This window comes from Hippopotamus amphibius, chromosome 14, assembly GCF_030028045.1.
Source record: "Hippopotamus amphibius kiboko isolate mHipAmp2 chromosome 14, mHipAmp2.hap2, whole genome shotgun sequence".
Classification (NCBI taxonomy): Eukaryota; Metazoa; Chordata; class Mammalia; order Artiodactyla; family Hippopotamidae; genus Hippopotamus; species Hippopotamus amphibius.
In genome coordinates, this window is record NC_080199.1 from 77,843,839 (window position 1) to 77,865,836 (window position 21,998).

Here is a 21,998-nt window from a genome sequence, read left to right on the forward strand (position 1 = left end):
AGCCCAGGTGATTTCAGTGGGTCAGTCACATATTTCATGCCTGTTGGTTACTCGGTCTGAGATGCAGGTGGTGACAGGACATGCAGGTGACACGGCGTCGTGGGCCCTGGGCTGCACTTCTGTGCTGCTGCCGGCGAAGTGCTGGCGGGTACCCACCGCCTTCCTCGGTGAGGCGGGGCAGGGTGGGCACAGCGTGCTCCTGGCCAGGAGGGTGTTCTCTCCTCTTTGTAGCTCAATCTCAGCTCACCTTAGTGAGACACATTTCCTCACTGCACACGTCTACCTTCTTGTTTTTCTTTCTTTTCTTAAATAATACTTTATTGCTTAATACCCCAGGGACATAGGAAAATTACTGTTTCTTAAAAGAATAAGCAAACATCGTAACAAAATATATATTTTTTCACTCATTTGGTGGGGGATGTTGGGGGAAATGAAACAGAGAGAGGGAGATTCTTCTTCTTCCAGCCACTCTTTATGTCATAAACACGTCTACCTTTTTTGTACCTCGTAGGCAACACAATTGAAAGTTAATAGCAGGTACTTTTAATGTGATCCGGAGGCATCTTTCACCGTGGGGATTAGAAAATAAGTTTGCAAAGTAGCAATTATTCAAACCAAGGCAGTTGGGTAAATACCATGTAAGGTTACTGGGCTGATAGGTAAGAGCCACTTCATTGAAGAGGTTTTTGTACAGACACAAGATTTCACAAGTTTCAGGGACAAAATATGACTGGGAGTAATCTGCCCCAGAGTCAGGCACGGCTCAGTGTCACCCGTGCACCTTGGCCTGATCCTGTGAGAGGTTAATGAAAATCAGTAACAGTTTTAATTTTGCTTTGTCACTTCATAAATTCGGGTTGTGTGGTCAGTACACTCATTTTTTTCTTTTTACCTGTTTGTTTTCATCTTTATAATTTTAGGGATTATTGAAACTGTAGAAAGAGAATTTGGATTTACAGGTGTCAGTCGTCTAGATTACAGCAGTTTGGTTCTACTTTTCCTCCCTCTGTACCCTCTTTCTGTGAGTGTCTGTTGAGGATGCCACGCTGGTGCCCAGCGGGTGAGGTCAGGGCTGACAGACGGAGCCACCGCGGCGGGGCCGGTGTCATGCAGGCTGCGTCCCCGCTGCCCCGTGTGTTGCCCGCACGCGCGGCAGTCCTCCCAGGTGGGCGCGGTCAGGGGAGGATCCCCGTGGCGCTGGCCACGTGCCATCATCCAGGGGACCCTTTCTTTAGGGTCCACCTCCCCAGCGTCCACGAGGGCTCTCCTGGGCGCGGAGAGGCGGTGACTGCAGCCTGCGTGCTTGTCCACCGTGTCCTGGCCGCTGCCGCCAGGGTGGACAGCAGGGGCTGCGGGAGGTCAGGGAGGGCGGGACGGCCTCCAGTTTTCTCTGCGGAGACGCTTTGGAACTGGAAGAGTATTTTGAACATAGTGTGTGTGTGTTCATCCGCTCCTCCATAAATCCCCTTCCCCAGCCCGTCCTCGAGGACAGTCCCGGTGCTGACCAGCGGCCAGGGAAGCGGGGAGGAGGGCGGAGGGGGCACAGAGGCCACGCGGCCCGACTCCGGTCTGCTGTGCGGGACACAGGGCCCCGGGCACCCCGCTGAGGCGCCGGGCGAGCGCCGGGGAGGCGGCTGGCGCGCCCTCCTGCCGTGAGGAGACGGGGGCCGAGGCCGCGAGCCCGCCTGCCTCCCCACGGCGCCCGCCGCCCGCCGGAGCAGGCCCCGCGGGGACGTGTCCCTGGGGTGGAGGCCGAGGGGAGTGGGGGGAGCCGCACAGGCTTCTCTGGGGGAGGAGCGCGGAGCAGAGGCGCCCCCCACCCCGCAAGAGAGAGCGGGCCGGCAGGGCAGTCAGGGCTCCGCGGGGGAGGCTCCGGCCCCCTGCCCGAGCGCTGCGGGAAGTCGGTGAGCCCTGGCTGGCATCAGAGGGTTCCAGGTGCAGGAGCCTCTGTCCCAGCCGGTCCCATCCCTCGCCCCCCACGCGGTGTGGAGGCCAGAGCGGCCCCCCCAGGAGTTCAGGTCTGTGTCTCGTGCACGAGCAGAAAGTCCCATCGTCCAGGAAGCACCCTCCCCTTTGTTGTGTTAACCCCCCCGCTCCCCGCACCTTTGTTGAACGGCCCAGTCATGAAGTCAGGAGCAGGACCCCTCTTCTTGTTTTGTTTTGTTCTACCACGTGTATCACTCGGCCGGTGTGACGGGTGTGAGGTGGTGGTCGGGCTTGCATCCCCCAGGTGAGTGTGGCGTTGAGCACCTTGTCGTCCGCCTGTTGGCCGTCCGCCTGTTGGCCGTCCGTTGGTCTCCTTTGGGAGAAACGTCTGTTCGGATCCTCTGGCCCTGTGAGCAGATTGCTTTCTGTTGTATGAATGCTTTATATATTTTGAGCATCAGCTCCTCATTAGTTATATAATTTGTAAATAGTTCCTCCCATTCCGTAGGTTGCCTTTTCATTTTGTGGATGGTTTCCTTTGCTGTACAGCAGCTTTTTCGTTTGATGTTGTCCTGCGTGTTTAGTTTTGCTCATTGCCTTTGCTTTTGGTGTCAAATTTAAAACGTCCTCACCAAGGCCGAGTCACGAGGCTTTTCCTGTGCTTCCCTCTCCGGGCTCTACGGGTATTCCTTCCCTAGGCTGCCCTGTTGGTGGTGTCTAATGGTTCATAGTGGTCACCTGTGACCCTTTGTGGGGTTTTTTTTTTTTTTAAGATTTATTTTATTATTTATTTATTTTTGGCTGGGTTGAGTCTTCGTTGCTGCACGTGGGCTTTCTCTAGTTGTGGTGAGCAGGGGCTACTCTTCATTGCGATGTGTGGGCTTCTCACTGTGGTGGCTTCTCTTGTTGCAGAGCACGGGCTCTAGAGCGCAGGCTCAGTAGTTGTGGTGCACGGGCTTAGTTGCTCCGCAGCATGTGGGGTCTTCCCAGCCCAGGGCTCCTACCCGTGTCCCCTGCATTGGCAGGGGGATTCTTAACCACGGCACCACCAGGGAAGCCACCATCCTTTGTATTTCCGTGGTATCATTTTGTAGTGTCTCCTCCTTCATTTCTAATTTTGACTCCTTTGTGCATTTTTTTCTTAGTGAATTTAGTTAAAAGTTTGTCTGTTTTGTTTAACTTTTCAAAAAAACAGCTTAGTTTCATTGATTTTTTTTTTCTGTTGTCTTTATAGTCTCCATTTATTTCTGCTCTGATTATTTCCTTCCCTCTGCTGACTTTGGGCTTAAGTTCTCTTTTTCTAGTTCCTTGGAAAGACTGAAGCGGAATCAGCGTGTTACTGGGTCTTGTTCTTTGGTTCATTCAGCCCATCTGTGTCTTGATGGGCGAATTCAATCCCTGTGCACTCAGAGTCGTTACTGATAGGTGTGGACTTACTGTCGCCGTTGTGTGAGCTGTGTTTGTTTTGCTGTCCCTCTTCTGGTGAAGGTACTGACACCAGAGCTGCCTGACTGTGTCGTGCTCCTGCAGGGGCTCCCCTTGCTCTCCTGGGCTGCCCTGCTGAGCACAGAGCCCCGCGTTTTCTGGGGAGTCCCTGTTGCACGAGTCGCTCTGGAATAAAGGATCTGCCATTTTCCTTGAGATGCTACCGGCGAGGGGAAGGCCAACGTGAAGGAGCTTTGATTAGGAAGGAAGAGCCCAGCATGTCTTGTTTCCAACTCTCTTTACTGCTTTTCACAGTTAATTAGAGTAACGTTACCTTCCCATGTTTCATCTAATAAATGCATTTCCATTTGAATCAGTTACATCTTTGTTCTGCTCATGGATTTGCTTTTGATAGATACACACTGGTATTTTTCCAGGGGTTTAAAATTTTGTCTTGCAGAACTTTTTTCCCCCAATATTTATATATAAATAGAATTACCAACTGAGTTAATGTTTCGTGTTACTATTAATTGCCTAAAGAGATTTAGTCAGCTAGTTAGGAGTAATTTTTTCTTATGAGACTGGGTCCAGTCTCCTTAAAATAAGCCGTAAGTCTACCATTAGTAGAGAAGATGGTTTCCAGTTGTCATTAAGATCTTATAAAATTCTCGTATTGGCACTGTGGAGACTATTCAGGCTTTTATGGTAACATAGAGAGGGATGTGTGGCTGCTGCCTGTTTCTATACACTGGAGAGCAGTGTTACCACTGTAACTGACTGTTACACTTGGGACTGGTGTCCTTAGGCTTCAGCCAGCTTCTTGCAGCTGTCCGCGCTGAGCCACCCACACGTCCCCCGGGTCCTCCCCCAGGTCCAGCAATGTCAGCATTTTAACTTATTCTGATCCTTACTCTTATATCAGCTTGTATAGGGGCTTTCCTTTTTAGCTGTAAAAATAGCTGTGAGGTATGTTTTGATATGTGTTGAAGCCGACGTGATGGAAATTAACTTACGCGTTGTAAGTGTCTCATCAAACACAGGACCGTGGCATGGGGATCTGTTTGGGGGTCAGGGATTTGACGTCGAGATGGTCACCACTTCCACATTCAGAGGAGCGGCAGGCCCCATAATTAGGTGCGTGGGGCGTGCAGTGCCGAGGAGCAGGCGAGCGGCGGCTCTCACCCTGTGTGACCGTCAGCTGGAGTGCAGGCTAAGCCGCTGTGACAACGACTGCCAAATACAGTGATTTAAAAGCGAGACAGAGCTCATTTCCTCCTGTCCAGCAAGGCAGAGGTGAGCGGGTGGGGCCCCCGGGCTGGCGGCCCTCAGCACGTGGCTTACCCGCGCCCGGGTGTGGGTCGGTTCTCACTCCTTCAGCGGTAGCAGGCAGGGGAAGGAGCTCGAGGGGTGAGCCGCTTTCTCGCGGGGCACCTGGTGGGGCGTCCTCTCCAGTCACATCCAGGTGCAGGTGTGCAGGTGCACAGCCACCTGAGCTGGGAGGGGGCCCGGGAGCAGCGGCACCGGCCTGGCTCCAGCTGAGCGCGGGAGGCGGCGGTTCTGATGCTGCAAGTCTCTACCCACAGCCTTGACCAAACCACTCTTTTGAGTCTGCTGTAAAATATAAGCTGATAAGATATTTATTACAAATTATGAAGTATTTATAAAAATACCTTCCTCAGAAGATTTTCATGAAGACACAGGATATGCATTTAATAAATACGGATGTCCTTTCCATATTTTCAGTTTCTTCCTCACTAGTGTTTCTGAACACGGCTCTCGTGTTTTGAAATAGCTGATGGTGTTCGTTTTCTACTGCTGGGCAACAAATCACTGCAGACGTCGTGGCTAAAGCAGCCCACAGCTCCCGGTTCCCACCGGTCAGGAGGCGGAGCCTGGCGAGGCTGCACCCCAGGATCAGGGCCCCGTGAGGCTGCACTTGGGGTGCTGGCCGGGCCCAGGTCTCTCGGGGGGCCTGGCCGCGTCAGCCGGGTTCTCAGCAGAATTCTCTGTGCAGCTGTAGGACTGCGGGAGCCGACTGCTTGCTGGCTTTCAGCTGTTGGACAGCCCTGGGCCCCAGAGGCCACCCCCGGGGCCTAAATCCCCACCCAGGTCCCGCAGGGGTAAGGGTTCTTGGAGGGCCTCAGGTCCCCAGGGTTCCAGCCGGTGACCCCGTCCACGGGGCTGCTGCCCCGCGTTTTTGTCTTAAGTACGGGGTCACTGAGATGATCTAACTCAAGACAGACAGGTGGTGGGATCGTGTCAGGACTGGACGGTCCACACCTCTAGTCAGAACAAGAGAGAAACTGCAGAGGCTCTTGAGCCCTTTGTTCTGAGGACCAGATCCTCACCTGGTGCTTCAGCGTGTGACAACGTTTGTTCATCTGGCAAAGGTCCCTTCAGAAGAAGGAAACGCGGAGATAAAAGGAAGAGGCGGTCATAATTCCAGAGCTTAAAATAAGATGCTGCCTTCTGTTTTTCCAGATGAGTGAGTGAAGTGGTAACGAGGGCTCCCCGTGGGGTTGAACTGTCGGGAGTCCGCTTTCCGTGGCTAAAGAGCACTGGAACTGCGGGTCTTAGTGTGCCACCGACACACAGACCGCTGATCAGGGGCGTCAGGTGCTGTGACTTAGTTATTAGCATGTCTTGAGGTGTGGAAAGGGTGTAGCGCTGAACTCAAACCTGTAACTGAAGAACAAGACAGCAAGGCGTGCGTCCTGCGTCAACATCTCCATCCAGCCGGGGAGGTGGGTGTGAGGCGGACACCGCGGAATCTGTGTCCAGGTTTCCAGGTGGGTCCTCCCGGGCGCGGCTGGGGTTGAGCTGCCAGGGCCTTGGCACCTCCGCTCTGCTCTGCTGGGTGGCGGCACCTGTCCCTGGGGTGATGGGGAAGGGTCCCGGTCTGGCTACCGTGACAGTCGTGTGCGTGCACCGCCCAGCACCAGAGGTGGCCATGTGGAGTCAGGGACCACCCCCCGACGCGTGGCGCCCCGTCCCTGGGTTTTCGCCTTCACAGAAGGCCGGGCGAGGCACCCCCTGCGGAGGGAGGGACGCGGCTCGGGCCCCCCCAGGGGGATGGTGGGTCCCGAGGGCTCGAGCCCCCTCAGCCAGGCGTCCCAGTGTTCCAGGCTCGTCTGAGAGCCAGCCCCGCCTCCCTTCCAGCCCAGACCGCGCGCACTCAGAGCGCTGGGCGCTGAGACTCCGCCCGGGGGCCGTGTGCTGCGTGGAGGACTCCGCGCTGTCCTCAGACCTGCCGCACCGCGGTCAGCAGGGAACCGTCTGTTTGCTTGTTGTTTGTGGCTTTAATCAGTTAGGTGGAAATTGTTTATCTAGTGAAACATTTGTGACGATGATTATACTTTATTTTCCAGGGGGTGGAAAGATTTATTAGATAATAATTACCTTAGTTGAAAAACTGAGGCTTCAATCTTTTTTTTCAAAAAATTTACTGTCAGCTAAAGCACACATGAAGACAGTAGAGTATTACTGCATGTCAGAGTTGTTTCAGTCAAATAGACATTTTTAGGTTGCAGCCATGTCATTTGCAGATGGCTTCTGTGATTCTGGCTTTTCCAGCAGTGGTGCTTTGACGCTGCTGCGGGCGGCTTGTGCCTTTGCGCTTGGATAACCCTCTTCCTGTGAACCAACCAGAATGCACTTGTTTTCAGTTTTTAGGTCCAGAGAAAGAACAGTATTTGTAGGAAAAGAGTTTTCCAGAGGAAGGGTGTTCTTCCCTGGGAACTCCTGTGGCCTTTCCTAGAGTAGCAGCGGGTGTCCTCAGAAAGAACGGCGTGCCCAGTGCCAGGCCCAGGGCGCCCTCTCCTGAGGCCCGTGGCCAGGCTTCCCCGCAGGCCAGGATCAGGGGACCCCATGCTTCTCCGTTCCCGGTGCTCTCGCCACCTGTCTGGGGTCCTCTGTCTGTGTCTCTGCCAGACGTGGGTCCACACCTTCCCGCCCTGCCCTCACGGGGTCTCGCCTGGCATCTGAGGACCATGGCACCCAGCCCTGGTGGCCCCGGGCCGCCCAGCAGCCTCACGGTAGAGGCCGTGTCCACAGTCCGTCTCTCCCGAGGTCCTGGGGCTCAGCATGCACGTGTTGAGGGGCCTCGCGGAGCCCCTCGCAGCGTGAAGGGGGACGTCCTCCAGGGTGAAACACAGGGAACGCGTCTGCGGGCTCCTGTGCGCGCCCTTCGCCGGACGCAGTCTCACCGCCTCCTGTTGCCTCTCCATCCGCAGGCCTGGCAGCTGCGCTTCAGTCACCTTGTGGGCTATGGCGCCAAGTACTACTCCTACCTGATGTCCCGGGCAGTGGCGTCCATGGTCTGGAGGGAGTGCTTTCTCCAGGATCCTTTCAACAGGTAATAAGACGGGGGTTTCGTGGCTGGGAACGGGGGCTGCTGCGTGGCTGGGCCTCCTCCCGGGGCTGCAGCTTCCGGTCCTTAGGAGGACCTTCCTTTGACAGCAGACCCCTGATTACGACCTGGCCTCACAGTCGCTCAGAGCATTCTGCCTCTGCCCTGATCGTGCGGCTCAGGCTGCCTCATGTGCGCAGGGCTGAGGCTCGTGGCCGCTTGGACGGGGCCCCCGAGCATCCCTGCGGGTTATTCCCTTAGTCCTAGCAGCCTCGGCAGAGCGGGAAACCGAGGCTCACACGGGTAGGTGATTTGCTCAGGGCTTCACAGCGAACAAACCGGACCAAGATGAGAACCAGGTCTCCCTTCTTCCCCCCACCGCGCTCTCCCCACCCCCCGCCCCAGCTCTTCATGTCTTTTGGCAAAGGCTTGGGTTTTCTCAGCAGTTGATAATCACATTCAATTCTAGGATCTTTTGAACTTGAATCTGATGTAATAGAATTTTTAAATGTTTTACAGCTTGGTACCCACAAGCTATTTTGTCTTCCACCCTCTGCACACTGTAGATGTTTGGTCTGCTTTTTAGATTTTATTATTTTCAAAGGCTCTAAAGCCAACATTGAGTACTGTAAATCAGTTCTGGGGCTTATTACTTTTTACTGAAGATTTCTATAAAATAAGCAAAATCCTATCTTGTTTAAAGGAATCACATTTTACTGGAAAACCGCATACTTTAAATGCGTGTATCCCCAGTGCGTGTATCTTGTTTCTGTATGCACTCTCGCCTAGGCATGCAGTTGCTGCTTTTATGGACATGTAAAAGCAAGCTAGTAAAAGTACTCAGTGGACTAGAAAATTTCTAACCTCTATCAAAAGATCCTTTTTGATCCCAGTTCTGAAAAGTCCCCAGGCTGGAAGCCAGGCAGCAGAGCTGAGGTCGGCCAGGACCTGGAGGCCGGGGCAGCGCAGCTGCAGTTGGGCAGGGCCTCTCAGGCGCCGCGTCCCCAGCCTCGGGGCGCACGTCGCCACAGTGCTCACTTCAGGATGGAACCAGGATTAGCATTTGATGTCAGTGTGTTTCTGATACTGAAGTGCTCGCAACGTTTCAGATGAGAGACCACACTCACAAAATTTCCTGCCTAAAGACACATGGATTCAGCAGTCCTTTCTAGAAAGAGCGTGCTGGCTACAGAAAGTGAACAATGGAGTCATGCTCTTGGAGCACACGTACCACCGCTGCTCCTACTTAGGAGTTGGTTAAAAATCGGAATTAGATTTTTAGAAGCCAGAAGATGAAGGGCAGCTTTTCTGGACATGACGTCAGGGTGGCTTCCTCTGGGGGACACGGGCGGATGGGGCTGGGTGGGTACAGGCAAGGTAACCGTCTCTGTCTCTGTCTCGGCAGGGCGGCCGGGGAGCGCTACCGCCGCGAGATGCTGGCGCACGGCGGGGGCAGGGAGCCCATGCTCATGGTGCAAGGTGAGCAGGCAGGGGCAGGGCGCGCGTCTCCTGGGGGCTAGGGCGGGGGGTGTTAGCACTTGTGCTCCGTCACCTGCAATGAAAGCTGTTTCCTATTTTCTCTGTTCTTTTTTTTCTTTTAAAGAGATGATGCTTCAGCTGTGCACTTTGTTCTCAGCATCTGTTTCATTGTGTCCCAAATAACAAGTTAGTGACTGTGATTTATTTAGACTGTGAAAAAATTTCAGGCTTCTGCGCTCAAAATGTTACTAACACTGTAACAGGAAACTTAAGTTGTAAATTCTCAGAAAATTTGTCTTCAGATTTTAATAGGTTACAGTGTGTTTCTTTAGCCTAATGAGCTCATTTCTTATTCCCTTAGGAAAGCCTAGCTGTACATTTGTTACAAATCCCAAGGCATCTGGGTGGATTTTTTACTTGTTGAAAAATTAGAAGCTAGTTCAGTCTTCTCTTTGACATAGCACGATGCTTTTTTCCCATGTGTTTTGGATAATTTTTAAAGTATTTTCACTGAAAGCTGAATTGTGAATGGAAGTGACCGTCATGGTGTTTCACAGAATGTTCTCTGGGAACAAACATTTCAAGGAAAGTAGTTGACGTTGGCTGCTCTCAGGATGCTGGCACTTCTCTGCAGCTGGTCCCTCTGAGTATCTGATGCAGGCGCATGTAGGAGGTGCCTCCCGGTCTTAGGGAGCTGCTGCCTCGTGGCTGTGATGGGCGGGCCTCTAGGGACGGGGCTGTGTCACATCCCTGCCCACATCTGTTGTGCTGGCGGGGCTGCAGCGGCTCGACCATCCAGCCCAGTGACCGCGCACTGCCGACGTGCCAGGCACTGGAGGGGACAAGACCCCTAGAGCCCGCTGGGGACCCTGATGCCATCAGCTTTTCTGGGAGGGCACCTTCGTCCGGGCTTGGTCTGCCTGCTGCCACGGCCCGGGTACGAGGGGGGTCGGCCCACCCAGACGGCCTGCAGCCCAGCCCATGTGCTTTGGGGGTGACCGCGCCTCAGGTCACCCTCCCCATGAGGAGGCTTGTCACGCCCCTGCTATTCTGGCTGGTCCCGCTGGCCCGTGTTGAATCCTGTTACGTCCAGGCACCGCTTTAAATGGGTTTTCTGTCCTCATGACTCTTCCAGCAACCCTCTGACCAACGGTGGGACAGCTCAGGTCCTGCCCGTGGGGGCAGCAGAGATACAGGGGCCATGATCGGAACCTGGGCCCCTCGTGGGCTCGGGGAAAAGTGAGGTCACTTGGTTCGTGATGGTCTGCACCGTGCCGTGTGGGCTGGTAGGCTGCTGTGTTGGCAGCCCGCTTTGGCGGGAGCTGCAGAGGCCCCCGGCGTGGTTCTCGTGCGGATGTGCTGGTGGGAAAGCTCTCCCTGTGGTGGCACTTGGTTTATCCTCCCTGAGTGATGGTGAAATTACTCAGAGGTGTGAAACGAGAGCATAAGCATGCTCTTGGGTATCGTTCTTTTATGAAAATGTAATCTTTTGTAGATGCTTTTTATGTCTTAACTACTTACTAGGTAAACGTAAAGAATTAAGTAGCAGAAGGTAAAGAAACAGAATCCCTACTTTCCAGTTATATACCTCTGTGACCAAGTGACACCTGGATTAACTTTCTTACTTAAGACAACATTTCAGATGAGCGCCAAGCCGCTCCTTGGAGGCAGGGCACCAGGTGCTGTGCTTGTGCTCCTTGTGTGCTCTGCTCAAAGAAATCACACAGCGCGTTTGACCTGTGAAGGATAAGCACCTCACAGGTGAATTTTTAGGCTACTCACCTTTTTTAGAGCCGCCATCAGGTCTGAAGGGAACCCCCTTCCCCCCACACGCAGCCTCCTCTCCACGTGCAGATTCTTAACCGTGTGCCCGGCAGCCTCGGGGAAAATCCACGTGCAGCAACAGAAACTTTTCTTAAAGGGCCATTTGAGGAAAACAAATTCGTGGTTAAAAAAGTATTCCCTTCCTCAGGGGGAAAAAAAAGGCAGTCACGTGGTAAAACAGTTGGATTTGCTGTTACCAGCTCTGGTACTCACTGCATTACCTGAGAAGGTCCGCTTCCCTAAAGGAGACAAAATATGATTCGACTTCAGAACGCTTCTTTCTAAATTCTGCCCTCACCTAGTGTTAAACACATCCACAGCACATAGAAGGATGTTATAAGCAGAACATTGTTACTTAATCCTCCACTAAACACAAGACGGCCACGCCTGACCGCATCCAGCTTTCCTGCTGGCGGAGGCTTCTGGGGTGAGCTGCACTCTGTACGTTCCATACCCCCCCAGTGTTTCCTGGTCTCAGTACCACATTTCTCAGCAAGAGAACTTAGTTTCTGCTTGAAATAAACCAGGATGATACAATATGTTCATTCTTTTTGCCATTCAAAAAAATATTTACTAGAAAACTTTTTAGCTTTTAGTGCAGTGGTGAGCGTGACCCCGGGTACAGTTTCTGTCACAACCGTTTCAGAAGATGAATGGTTCCCTAGAAAGATGAACGTGTGGTGAGTCTGTAAGGAGCAGGGAGGACGCAGCACTGTTCCTACCACAACAGGTAGAGGAGGGGATGACACAGCTGTTGGGAGTCAGAGCTGTGTTATTTCAGTAGTTTGAGAACGAAAGGTGAATTACTTGCAGGAGGTTACATCTTCTGTTCTAGACGGCTTTCTCTCTTTGTACATTACCCAGAACTCTTGAGTAAATGGCCCTGACTGAGGCTTTAGGTTCAGGTGTTACTTACCTTTAAATAACTAGAGAAAACCCACACACTGAAGACTCTCTGCCTGCCGGGTGCTCCCTGCTGTGCTGCGCACTTAACCGTATGGCACAGGTCCTGTTTCCCCACCTCCTCCCTGCTGCCTTCCTCCCGACGCCCACGTCCTCCTTGGTTGAGCTTTAAAGTCCGACTGGAGACTGAGTTGGTCTTTAGAACGTGAACATGTCTGTGGCCAGAGCCTTGAGGCCTTCGTGAGCCCCAAAGTGTGTGTGTGTTTTCATGTCACATCCTGACTCTTCCCGCTGACATCCGCTGACAAGCAGTCACACACCTTCCACAATCTGAGGCCTTCGTGAGCCCCAAAGTGTGTGTGTGTTTTCATGTCACATCCTGACTCTTCCCGCTGACATCCGCTGACAAGCAGTCACACACCTTCCACAATCTGAGGCCTTCGTGAGCCCCAAAGTGTGTGTGTGTTTTCATGTCACATCCTGACTCTTCCCGCTGACATCCGCTGACAAGCAGTCACACCTTCCACAATCTGTTTTCATATAAGCTCCTTTAGACGTCGTGGCAAAGCTATCAACTTGGTTTATGGTCACTTTCAGTCACGGGGGTTCCCAGGGGCTGGTCCTCACCACAGCCGCATAGGCATGGTGCCGCCCAGTCTCGCGTTTCTGCCTCTGGTCGTGGACCCCATGCGCGCTCGCCTGCAGCCTGTGCTCAGAGAATCTTGTGGGGAAAGGAGAGGTTAAAGCCCAAGATTTTAGCGTTCCAAGTGGTTATTTTAAAACATTAAACAACTTTATTTCTGTTCTCTTTTCCAGAAGAGAAACTCTTAGCTTTATGACTTCTGGCCAAAAGCAGTATGCAAGTAGAGATGTAATGTTATAACTTGACAGAGTTTTAAAAAGAGCAAAACATCAGATAAGATGAAAAGAAATCGTAGATAAATGAGTCAGTTCTCAGTGAAACTCCCTGCTTTCTGTTTTTCTGTGTTGCCAGACTGACTCATGGAACCAAAGTCTAGAAGCCCACAGGGCCTCACCTTAAGCTGATTAAAATCGGAATACCTTACATTTCTGCAGAGCTTTGTGGTTTTCAAAACATACTCGTTTTTGCCATAATTATCCTATATCATCTCTTCTAACTTATTACATATTATTTTTATTGAAGAAACAAGTCAGAAATTTGTGGTTTCTATTCCAAACGGTCGCCCTCGTCCCTGAAGGAGATCTGTACAAACAATGTGTAATGGTAACTTCTTTCCTTGGTCCTGGGAGCAGAGACCAAGGAGCTTGGTTTGCCATCTTCTCCACTAGAGGAACCAGAGCCCCTGGGGGGAAGGGCTGAGCAGGGACTGGCCCGGAGCATCCTGCAGCAGCAAGAAGACGACGGGGCTCGGGCACACACGTGATGGTGGCCGAGTGTGTCAGGGGAGCCGGGCTCCCTCGAAACGAACTCTCCGTGCCCAGAACTTCAGCAGTTTGAGCAAAGAATGTGAATAAGGTGGCACTGGGATGTAACACGAAGTATAACGTGTGTATCCGTGAGCCCACCCTGACGGAAATGACTGAATAAATAAACGGGACAGACCTCCCAGGCAGGAGGCTGCAGATGCTTTCTGCAGGTTCCTACCCCCGGCACAGCCCCCCCCGCCCCCCGGAGTGTGGGCCGCACAGCGACTTCCCTCTTTCACACTGTGCTCTGGAAGGAAGGGAGTGACTTTCCAGGAAACGCTGCCTCCGCCAGGTGTTCGAGGTCAGCACCAGCAAGGGCAGGCATGTTGATCCGACCCTTGGTGTGATGAGAAGGGCACCTCGCCTCTGGGGCCTTCCTTCCCAGGTCATCACAGACGGGAGGCACCTGAGTGGAGTCCCGGTGCTGCGAGGAGACAGCTGGGCCCCCCGCTGTCCCCAGTGCCTGCAGCCGGGTGTGCTGTGCGGGCCATCATGGGTGTCTGTCAGGTGAATGCGTACTTCAGAGTTAGAGTTCACCTGGAAGGTCAGGTGTTTCTTGTGCCATTAAGAACGTGACTATGGGGGGGTGGGGGGCTTGGAACAAGATGCTGGAGTAGAGGAGGGTGTGGAGTGCCTCTCTCCTGAGGAACACATCAAAACTACATCTGTGCGTGGAGATCAACTGGGAACTGGCAGAAAGATTCCTGTACAACCAACGCTGTGATGATGTAGGAAGGGAAGGAAAGTGATCGGGTCTGGATCTGTGCCCCTGGGAGGGGACTCAGGAGAGATGCACAGGCAGAGACCTGCCCTGGGGAGTGAGCGGTGAGAGCCACAGACTGGGCACCTCTGTCCTAGGGTCCAGCACAGGGCAGGTGAGCCCCAAGGCATGGAGGAAAGGGTGGGATGAAGACTGCTCTAGTGCCTGCCAGGTTTCCCACGGCCGCCTCAGCACACACCCCAGCCAACCAAACGCTCCAGGCCTGCTTACTCCACAGCACAGCACAGGATCTATGGCTGCCATGACAGGAGAGAAAGCTCATCCATGGGACACAGGCCACCAGGTCCAGGACAGAGCTGAGTTGGGGTGGTGGTGGCCACTGTTGGCAGTTACTCAAGCAGTGCATCAGAAGAAGCCCAGAACTCTGACGGCAGCTGCTCCACCATGGCACACACCCCAGGATACACTAAGGGTCCACGTGGGCCCCATCTGCTCGGCAGTGCAGCCCACAAGCAGGGCAACGATCAGCTATGAAGGACCAAGGGGATGTTCACCCACGGCTGTGTCTCAACAGAGCAAGGGCAACAGCTGTGGGCCCTGCACAGGCAGTGCATCAGAGACAGCGTGGGCCCTTGGCAGCAGCCAGCATGAGCTGACAGCCTGCACAGGCCCCCCCTTCAGCACCCCTGCGGCAAGGGGCCCAGTGTAGGGAGAAGGGAGAGTGCTCACAGGGAACAGACCCAGCCCAGGCCTGACCCTCAGGGCTTCTGCCCAAGCAGCTTGGGGTCACCTCTCACAACCAACAGGGCAGTGATGGCCACTGAGCCGGAGGGAGGTCTTGCTTCACACCTGGCTACAGCCCTTCCATCCTCTGCCCCACCCTACAAGGTGAGCACTGCCAGCACACCCTGAGGAAAGACAGGACTTGTGTCCACATCACCTCCAGCTCCCACCTAAGGCATTAGACACACACCATCTGCATAGGGACACTCATAAGAACATCTCTTCAAGACCACACTAGGTAACTGTTTCACCTATATTCACAGAGGCAGAGAAAGGTAAACAAAATGAAAAGGCAGAGGAAGTGCTCTCAATTGAAAGAGCAAGAGAAAACCCCTGAAAAAATAAATAGAACAAATAATTTATCAGATAAAGAATTGAAAGCATTGGTAGTAAAAATGTTAACTGAATTAGAGAAAGGAATACATGAGCACAGTGAGAATTTTAACAAGAAACTACGAAAGAGACCCAGTCAGAAATGAAGAATTCAGTGACTGAAATTAAAAACCACACTGGAAGGAATGAATAGCAGACTAGTGATAGAGAAGAACACATAAGGGATCTGGAAGATATAATAATGGAAATCACCCAATCGGTACAACAAAAAGAAAAACAAATATAAAAAAATAAAAACAGTTTAAGAGGTCCCTTGATAACATTATGTGTACCAACACTCACATTATAAGGGTGAAGAAGAAAAGAGAGAGGGATTGAAAATGTATCTGAAGAAATTATAGCTGAAAACTTACCAAAAGTTCTTCCCAAACTGAAGAAGGAAACAGATATCCAGGTACAGGAAGCACAGAGGGTCCCAAACAAGATGAACCCAAGCAGACCCGCAAGAAGACATATCACAATTAAAATGGCAAAAATTAAAGTGAGGAAGCCTAAAGGCAGCAAGAAAAAAAGAAGGTATATACATGGGAATTCCCAAAGGCTACCAGTTGATTCCTCTGCAGAAACTTTGCAGGCCAGAAGAGAGGGGCATGATATATTCAAAGTGCTGAAGGAAAAAACCTGCAACCTAGGATTCTCTCCCCAGCAAGATTTTCATTTAGAAACTAAGGAGAAAGAAAGAACTTCTCAGACAAGCAAAAACTTAAGAGTTCATCAATATTAAATCTACCCCAAAAGAAATGTTAAAGTCTTCTCTAAGTGGAAAAGAAGTAAGACTCTATAGGAAAGGGAAAATTCCATTAGGAAAGGCAAATGTATATAGTAAGGACTGAGGATCAACCACTTAAATAAGCCAGTACAAAGATTAACAGACAAAAAATTGTGAAAGTGGCTATAAGTATAATAAACAGTTAAGTGATAGACATGAAATGTAAAATATGACATCAAAATCACAAAATCTGGGGGAGAGGAGTAAAAAAGATCTTTTAGAATATGTTTGAATTTAAATGATCCAGTTTCAAACAAGTAGGTAAAATTATAAGTGAACATATATGAACCTCATGGTAATCACAAATCAAAACCCTATAACAGATGTACAGAAACTCCAGAGAAAGGAGAACAAGCATACTACTAAAGAAAATCATCAGTCCACAAGGGAAGAAATAGAAAGAAATGACCAGAGAAAAACTAAAACAGCAACCGGAAAATAAGAGGAAAATGGCAATAAGTACATACCTATCAATAGTTACTTTAAATATCAATGGATTAAATGCTCTGTACAAAAGACAGAGTGGCTGATTGGATAAAGAAAACAAGACCCACCTATATGCTGCCTACAAGAGACCCACTTCAGAGCTAAAGATACACACACTGAAGGTGAGGGGATGAAAAAAGATACTTCATGCAAACAGAAATGACAAGAAACCGGGTGTAGAAATACTTAAATCAGGCAAAACAGACTTTAAAACAAAAGCTAAAACAAAAGACAAAGAAGGGAATTATATCATAATAAAGGGAAGCAACACAGGAAGAGAATATTACACTCATTAACACATACACACCTGCTGCAGGAGCAGCTAAATATATAAAGCAAATACTAACAGACATCAAGGGAGAAACTGACAATAATATGATAGTTGCTGTACTTCAACACCCCACTTACATCAGTGGACAGATAATTCAGACAGAAAGCCAGTAAGGCAACAGTGGTCTAAAATGACTCAACAGACTCTTTGGATTTCATATCTACAAGACATTCCATCCTTAAATAGCAGAATTGTATCAGGCATTTTTTCCAACCACAGCAGTATGTAACTAGAAGTCAGTTACAGAAGGAAAAATGGGGGAAAAAAAACAAGCATGTGGACACCATAAAAACCAGTGGGTCAGTGAAGAAAGCCAAGAGGAAATCAGAAAATACCTCAAGACAAATAAAAGTGGAAACATAACTCACCAAAATCAATGGGGTGATGCAGTGAAATCAGAGGGAAGTTCACAGCAATACAGGCCTTCCTTGAAAAACAAGAAGAAACTCAACCTAACCTATCACCTAAAAGAATTAGAAAAAGAAGAACAAACGAAGCCCAAAATCCATAGAAGGAAGGAAATAATAAAGATCAGGGAGGAAATAAATAAAATTGAGTTAAAAAATAGAAAAGATCAATAAAACCAAGAGCTGGTTTTTTGAAAAGGTAAACAAAATTGACAACCCCCTAACAAGGCTCACCAAGAAAAGGAGAGAGAGGACCCAAAGAAAGAAAATAAGAAATGGAAGAGGAAAAACAACAATACCACAGAGATAAAAAAAAAATCATAAGAGAATACTATGCCAACAAATTGGACAACTATGAAAAAATGGAGAAGTTTCTAGAAATATATAGCATACCAGGACTGAATCAAGAAGAAACAATTTGAACAGACTCATCACTAGTAGTGAAATTGAATTTGTAATTTTAAAAAACTCCCAGCAGACAGAAGTCCAGAACTGGACAGCTTCATAGGGGAATTCTACCAAACATACAAATAAGAGCTAATACTTGTCTTCCTCAAACTGTTTCCCAAAATTGAAGAGAATGGAACACTCCCAGGTTCTTTCTACAAGACCACAATTACCTTGATACCAAAATGTAAGACACTACAAAAAAAAAAAAATTACAGGCCAATATCTTTGATGAGTATAGATGTAAAAATCCTCAAGAGAATATTAGCAAGCCAAATCCAAAATACATTAAAAGGATCATTCACTATAATCAAGTGGAATTTGTTCCAGGTATGCAAAGAGAGATCAGTACTTGCAAATCAATCACTGTCATACACCACATTAATAAATATCAAATGATCATCTCAAAGACGCATGAAAGGCATTTGACAAAATTCAGCATCCGTTCATGATAAAAACTCTTGTCAAAGTTGGTGTAGGGGAAACATACCTCAACATAATAAAGGCCATTTATGACAAACTCACAGCTAACATCATACTCAACAGTGAAAAGATGAATTTCCTCTAAATTCAAGAACAAGACAAAGATGCCCACTCTCGCCACTTCAATTTAACATAGTATTAGAGGTCCTCGCCACAGCATTTAGACAAGAAAAAGAAATAAAAGGCATCCAAACTGAAAGGGAAGAAGTTAAACTGTTACTATTTGCAGAGGATATTTTATATAGAAAACCCTGAAATCTCCACCAAAAATCTATTAGAATAAATGAATTCTGTAAAGTTGCAGGATACAAGGTTAATATACATAAGTCTGTTTCTTTTTTATACACTAATAATGAACTATCAGAAAGCAAAAAAAAAAAAAAAAAAAAAAAAAAAACAACAACAAAAAGAAGAAAATACCTAGGAATAAATATAACCAAGATGCTGAAAGACCTAGACATTGAAAAGTGTAAAACACTGATGAAGGAAGTTGGAGATGATACAAAGAAATGGAAAGATACCCTGTGCTTTGGATTGGAAGAATTAATATTATTAAAATGGCCATACTACTCAAAGCAGTCTACAGGTTTAATGTGACCCCTATCAAAGTACCCATGACATTTTTCACAGAACTAGAACAATCCTAAAACTTACATAAAACCACAAGAGACCCAGAATTGCCAAAGCAATCCTGAGAAAAAAGAACAAAGCTGGAGACATAACCCGCCCAGGCTTCAGACTATACTACAAAGCTATAGTAATCAAAACAGTGTGTTACTGGCACAAAAACAGACATATGGATCAATGGAACAGAATAGAGAGCCCAGAAAAAATGCCACACACCTATGGTCAATTAATCTACAACAAAGGAGGCAAGCATATACAATGGGGAAAAGATAGTCTCTTCAGCAAGTGGTGCTGGGAAGGTTGGACAGCCGTGTGTAAAACAATGAAATTAGAACACTCCCTCACACCATACACAAAAATAAACTCAAAATGGTTTAAAGACCTAAATGAAATTCACAACACCATGAAACTCCTAGAAGAGAACATAGGCAGAACACACTGACATAAATTGTAGTAGTAATTTTTTGGATCTGTCTCCTAAAGCAAAAGAAACAAAAGCAAAAATAAATGGGACCTAATCTAACTTAAAAGCTTAACAGCAAAGGAAACCATCAATGAAACAAAAAGATGGCCTACAGAATGGGAGGAAATATTTGCAAATATGACTGATGGGTTAATATCAAAATATATAAACAGCTCAATAATAAAAAAACAAACCCAGTCAAAAAATGGGCAGATGACCTGAATAGACATTTTTCTAAAGAAGATATATGGGTGGCCAACAGGCACATGCAAAGATGCTCATCACTAATTATTAAGGAAATGCAAATGCAAACAACAGTGAAATAGCATCATGCTGGTCAGGGTGGCTGTCACCAAAATGTCTATAAGTAATAAATTCTGGAGGGGAGTGGAGAAAAGGGAATTCTGCACTGTTGGTGGGAATGTAAACTGGTGCAACTACGTGGAGAACTATATGAAGGTTCATCAGAAAACTAAAAATAGACCTACCATATGATCTAGCAATTCCACTCCTGGGTATATATCTAGAAAAAACAGAAACACTAATTTGAAAAGATACACGCACCCCAGTGTTCACAGCAGTATTATTCACTAACGCCAAGACATGGAAGTGACCCCAGGGTCCATCGGCAGATGAATAAAGATGTGGTACATGTACACACAGTGGATTATTACTTATCCATAAAAAGGAATGAAATCCTGCCATTTGCAGCAACGTGGATGGACCTAGAGACTATTTTTTTTTAGAACTTTTATTGAGATACAATTGACATACAATAAACTGCATGTATTTAAAGTGTACAATTTGATATTTTTTCTTATTAGTAATGTATATATGGCAATCCCAATCCCCCAATTCATCCCACCCCAACCCTACCCCCCCCCCCCCCCCACTTTCCCCACTTGGTGTCCATATGTTTGTTCTCTACATCTGTGTCTCTATTTCTGCCTTGCAAACTGGTTGATTTGTACCATTTTTCTATATTCTGCATATATGTGTTAATATACGATATTTGTTTTTCTGACTCACTTCACTTTGTATGACAGGACCTAGAGACTGTTATACTTAGTGAAATAAGTCAGACAGAGTAAGACAAATACTGTATGATATTACTTGTGTGTGGAATCTAAAAAATCAAACATATGGCAAAACAGAAACAGAATCCACACAGATAGCAGAAAACAAACTAGTGGTTACCTGTGGGGACTAGGGAGCGGCAAGATGGGGTAGGGGATGATGAGATACAAACTACTACGTATAAGATATATGAGCAACTGGGACATTTGTAGAGACATGGGTGGACCTAGAGACTGTCATACAGAGTGAAGTGAGTCAGAAAGAGAAAAACAAATATTGTATATTAACACATATATGTGGACTACAGAAAAATGGTACAGATCAACTGGTTTGCAAGGCAGAAATAGAGACACAGATGTAGAGAACAAACATATGGACACCAAGTGGGGAGAGCGGGGAGGGTTGGGGCGGGGATGAATTGGGAGATTGGGATACCAAATTGTACACTCTAAATATATGCAGTTTAATGTAAAAAATTTTTAAAAAAGTTAAAAAAAAACATATATAAGCAACAAGGATACACTGTACAGCACAGGGAATTATAGCCATTATCTTGTAATAACTTTGAGTATAATTCATAAAAATCCTGAATCACTATGCTATACACTTGAAACTAAAATAATATTGTAAATCAGCTGTACTTCAAAAAAATTGTGATGATTATTAAAGGACAGGTTTATTCACCTTGTTCTGAAATTTTTTCTAAATATTTTGTGGGCCCAAATAATTTTCGTGACATAGATTTTATAATGCAAAAGAAAAACACACGTAGTAAAGACGTCTGTTACCCAGTCGCTCAGTGTCTCGCCGCTACCCCTGACTTACTGTCCCCGTGTCTTCTCAGGAGTCTGGACATGAGCTTTGCCTCTGTCCTCCCCCTCACCCACAGCAGGACCCGCCGTCCAGAGCACTGGCTCTCATTAAAATGTATTATTTCAGTGTCCTTACATTAGTGACCACTAAATAATCTGATGGAGTGAAAGAAGCTTTATGTTGTTGATGAAGTTAATCCACTTAGCAAATATTTAGCAAATACTTACTGCTAACCAGACACTTCAGGGACACAAAAATTAGTAAGAATGATAAAGATCCTGCATGTATTTGAGGGGGTGTAGCGTCCTTTATTATGTGCTGCAGGAATGGCAAAGAGGGGCCCCTCTGGGCCATGGAGGCTGCACCTGGGCCTGTGGAGCAAGGTCTTCAGGACTTCTGGGGTTCACTCTCCAACCTGTTAGCTGCCTTGCACCCATGTTCTCTGCACCAGTGGATGAGGTGGCCGTGAGCACTGGAGGAAAGGGCTGTACAGAGGGTGCAGACCTAAGTGGGCAGGACAGGCTGCCTGCCTCGGGGGGCTCCGGATGTGCCCCTCACGCTAGCAGGCATCAGACCTGAGTCTGCAGCCGCATCTACCACCTGCTGTCCCCGAGACGTGTCCAGTCTGTTCTGGAGGCAGGCAGCCCCGCTTTCAAGAGCTCATCACGTTTTTTGCTTATACACAGCAAAGGTCACACTTGAAGAGATAGTAGAGTTAGAGATGCAAAGAGCTGAAGCTAAAAAACAAGGTCAGTATTTCAAAAAAATGATAAACCAAGACAAAATGTGGGATATGCCCATCCCGGAAAGAGTGTCGGTTTTCACTTTTCTAGACAAGTGGACT

The 21,998-nt window shown here is 48.3% G+C and overlaps 1 protein-coding gene across 2 annotated transcripts in view; it reads left to right on the forward strand.

Annotated features, from left to right (window-relative positions):
- Positions 1–21,998, forward strand: part of MIPEP (mitochondrial intermediate peptidase) — a 152,740-nt gene that overhangs the window by 94,151 nt on the left and 36,591 nt on the right. For both annotated transcript variants that reach the window (XM_057707017.1, XM_057707018.1), the window contains 2 exons: positions 7,584–7,705; positions 9,105–9,178. In XM_057707017.1, coding sequence (XP_057563000.1) covers positions 7,584–7,705; positions 9,105–9,178 — 196 coding nt within the window. The remainder of the gene's footprint in view (positions 1–7,583; positions 7,706–9,104; positions 9,179–21,998) is intronic.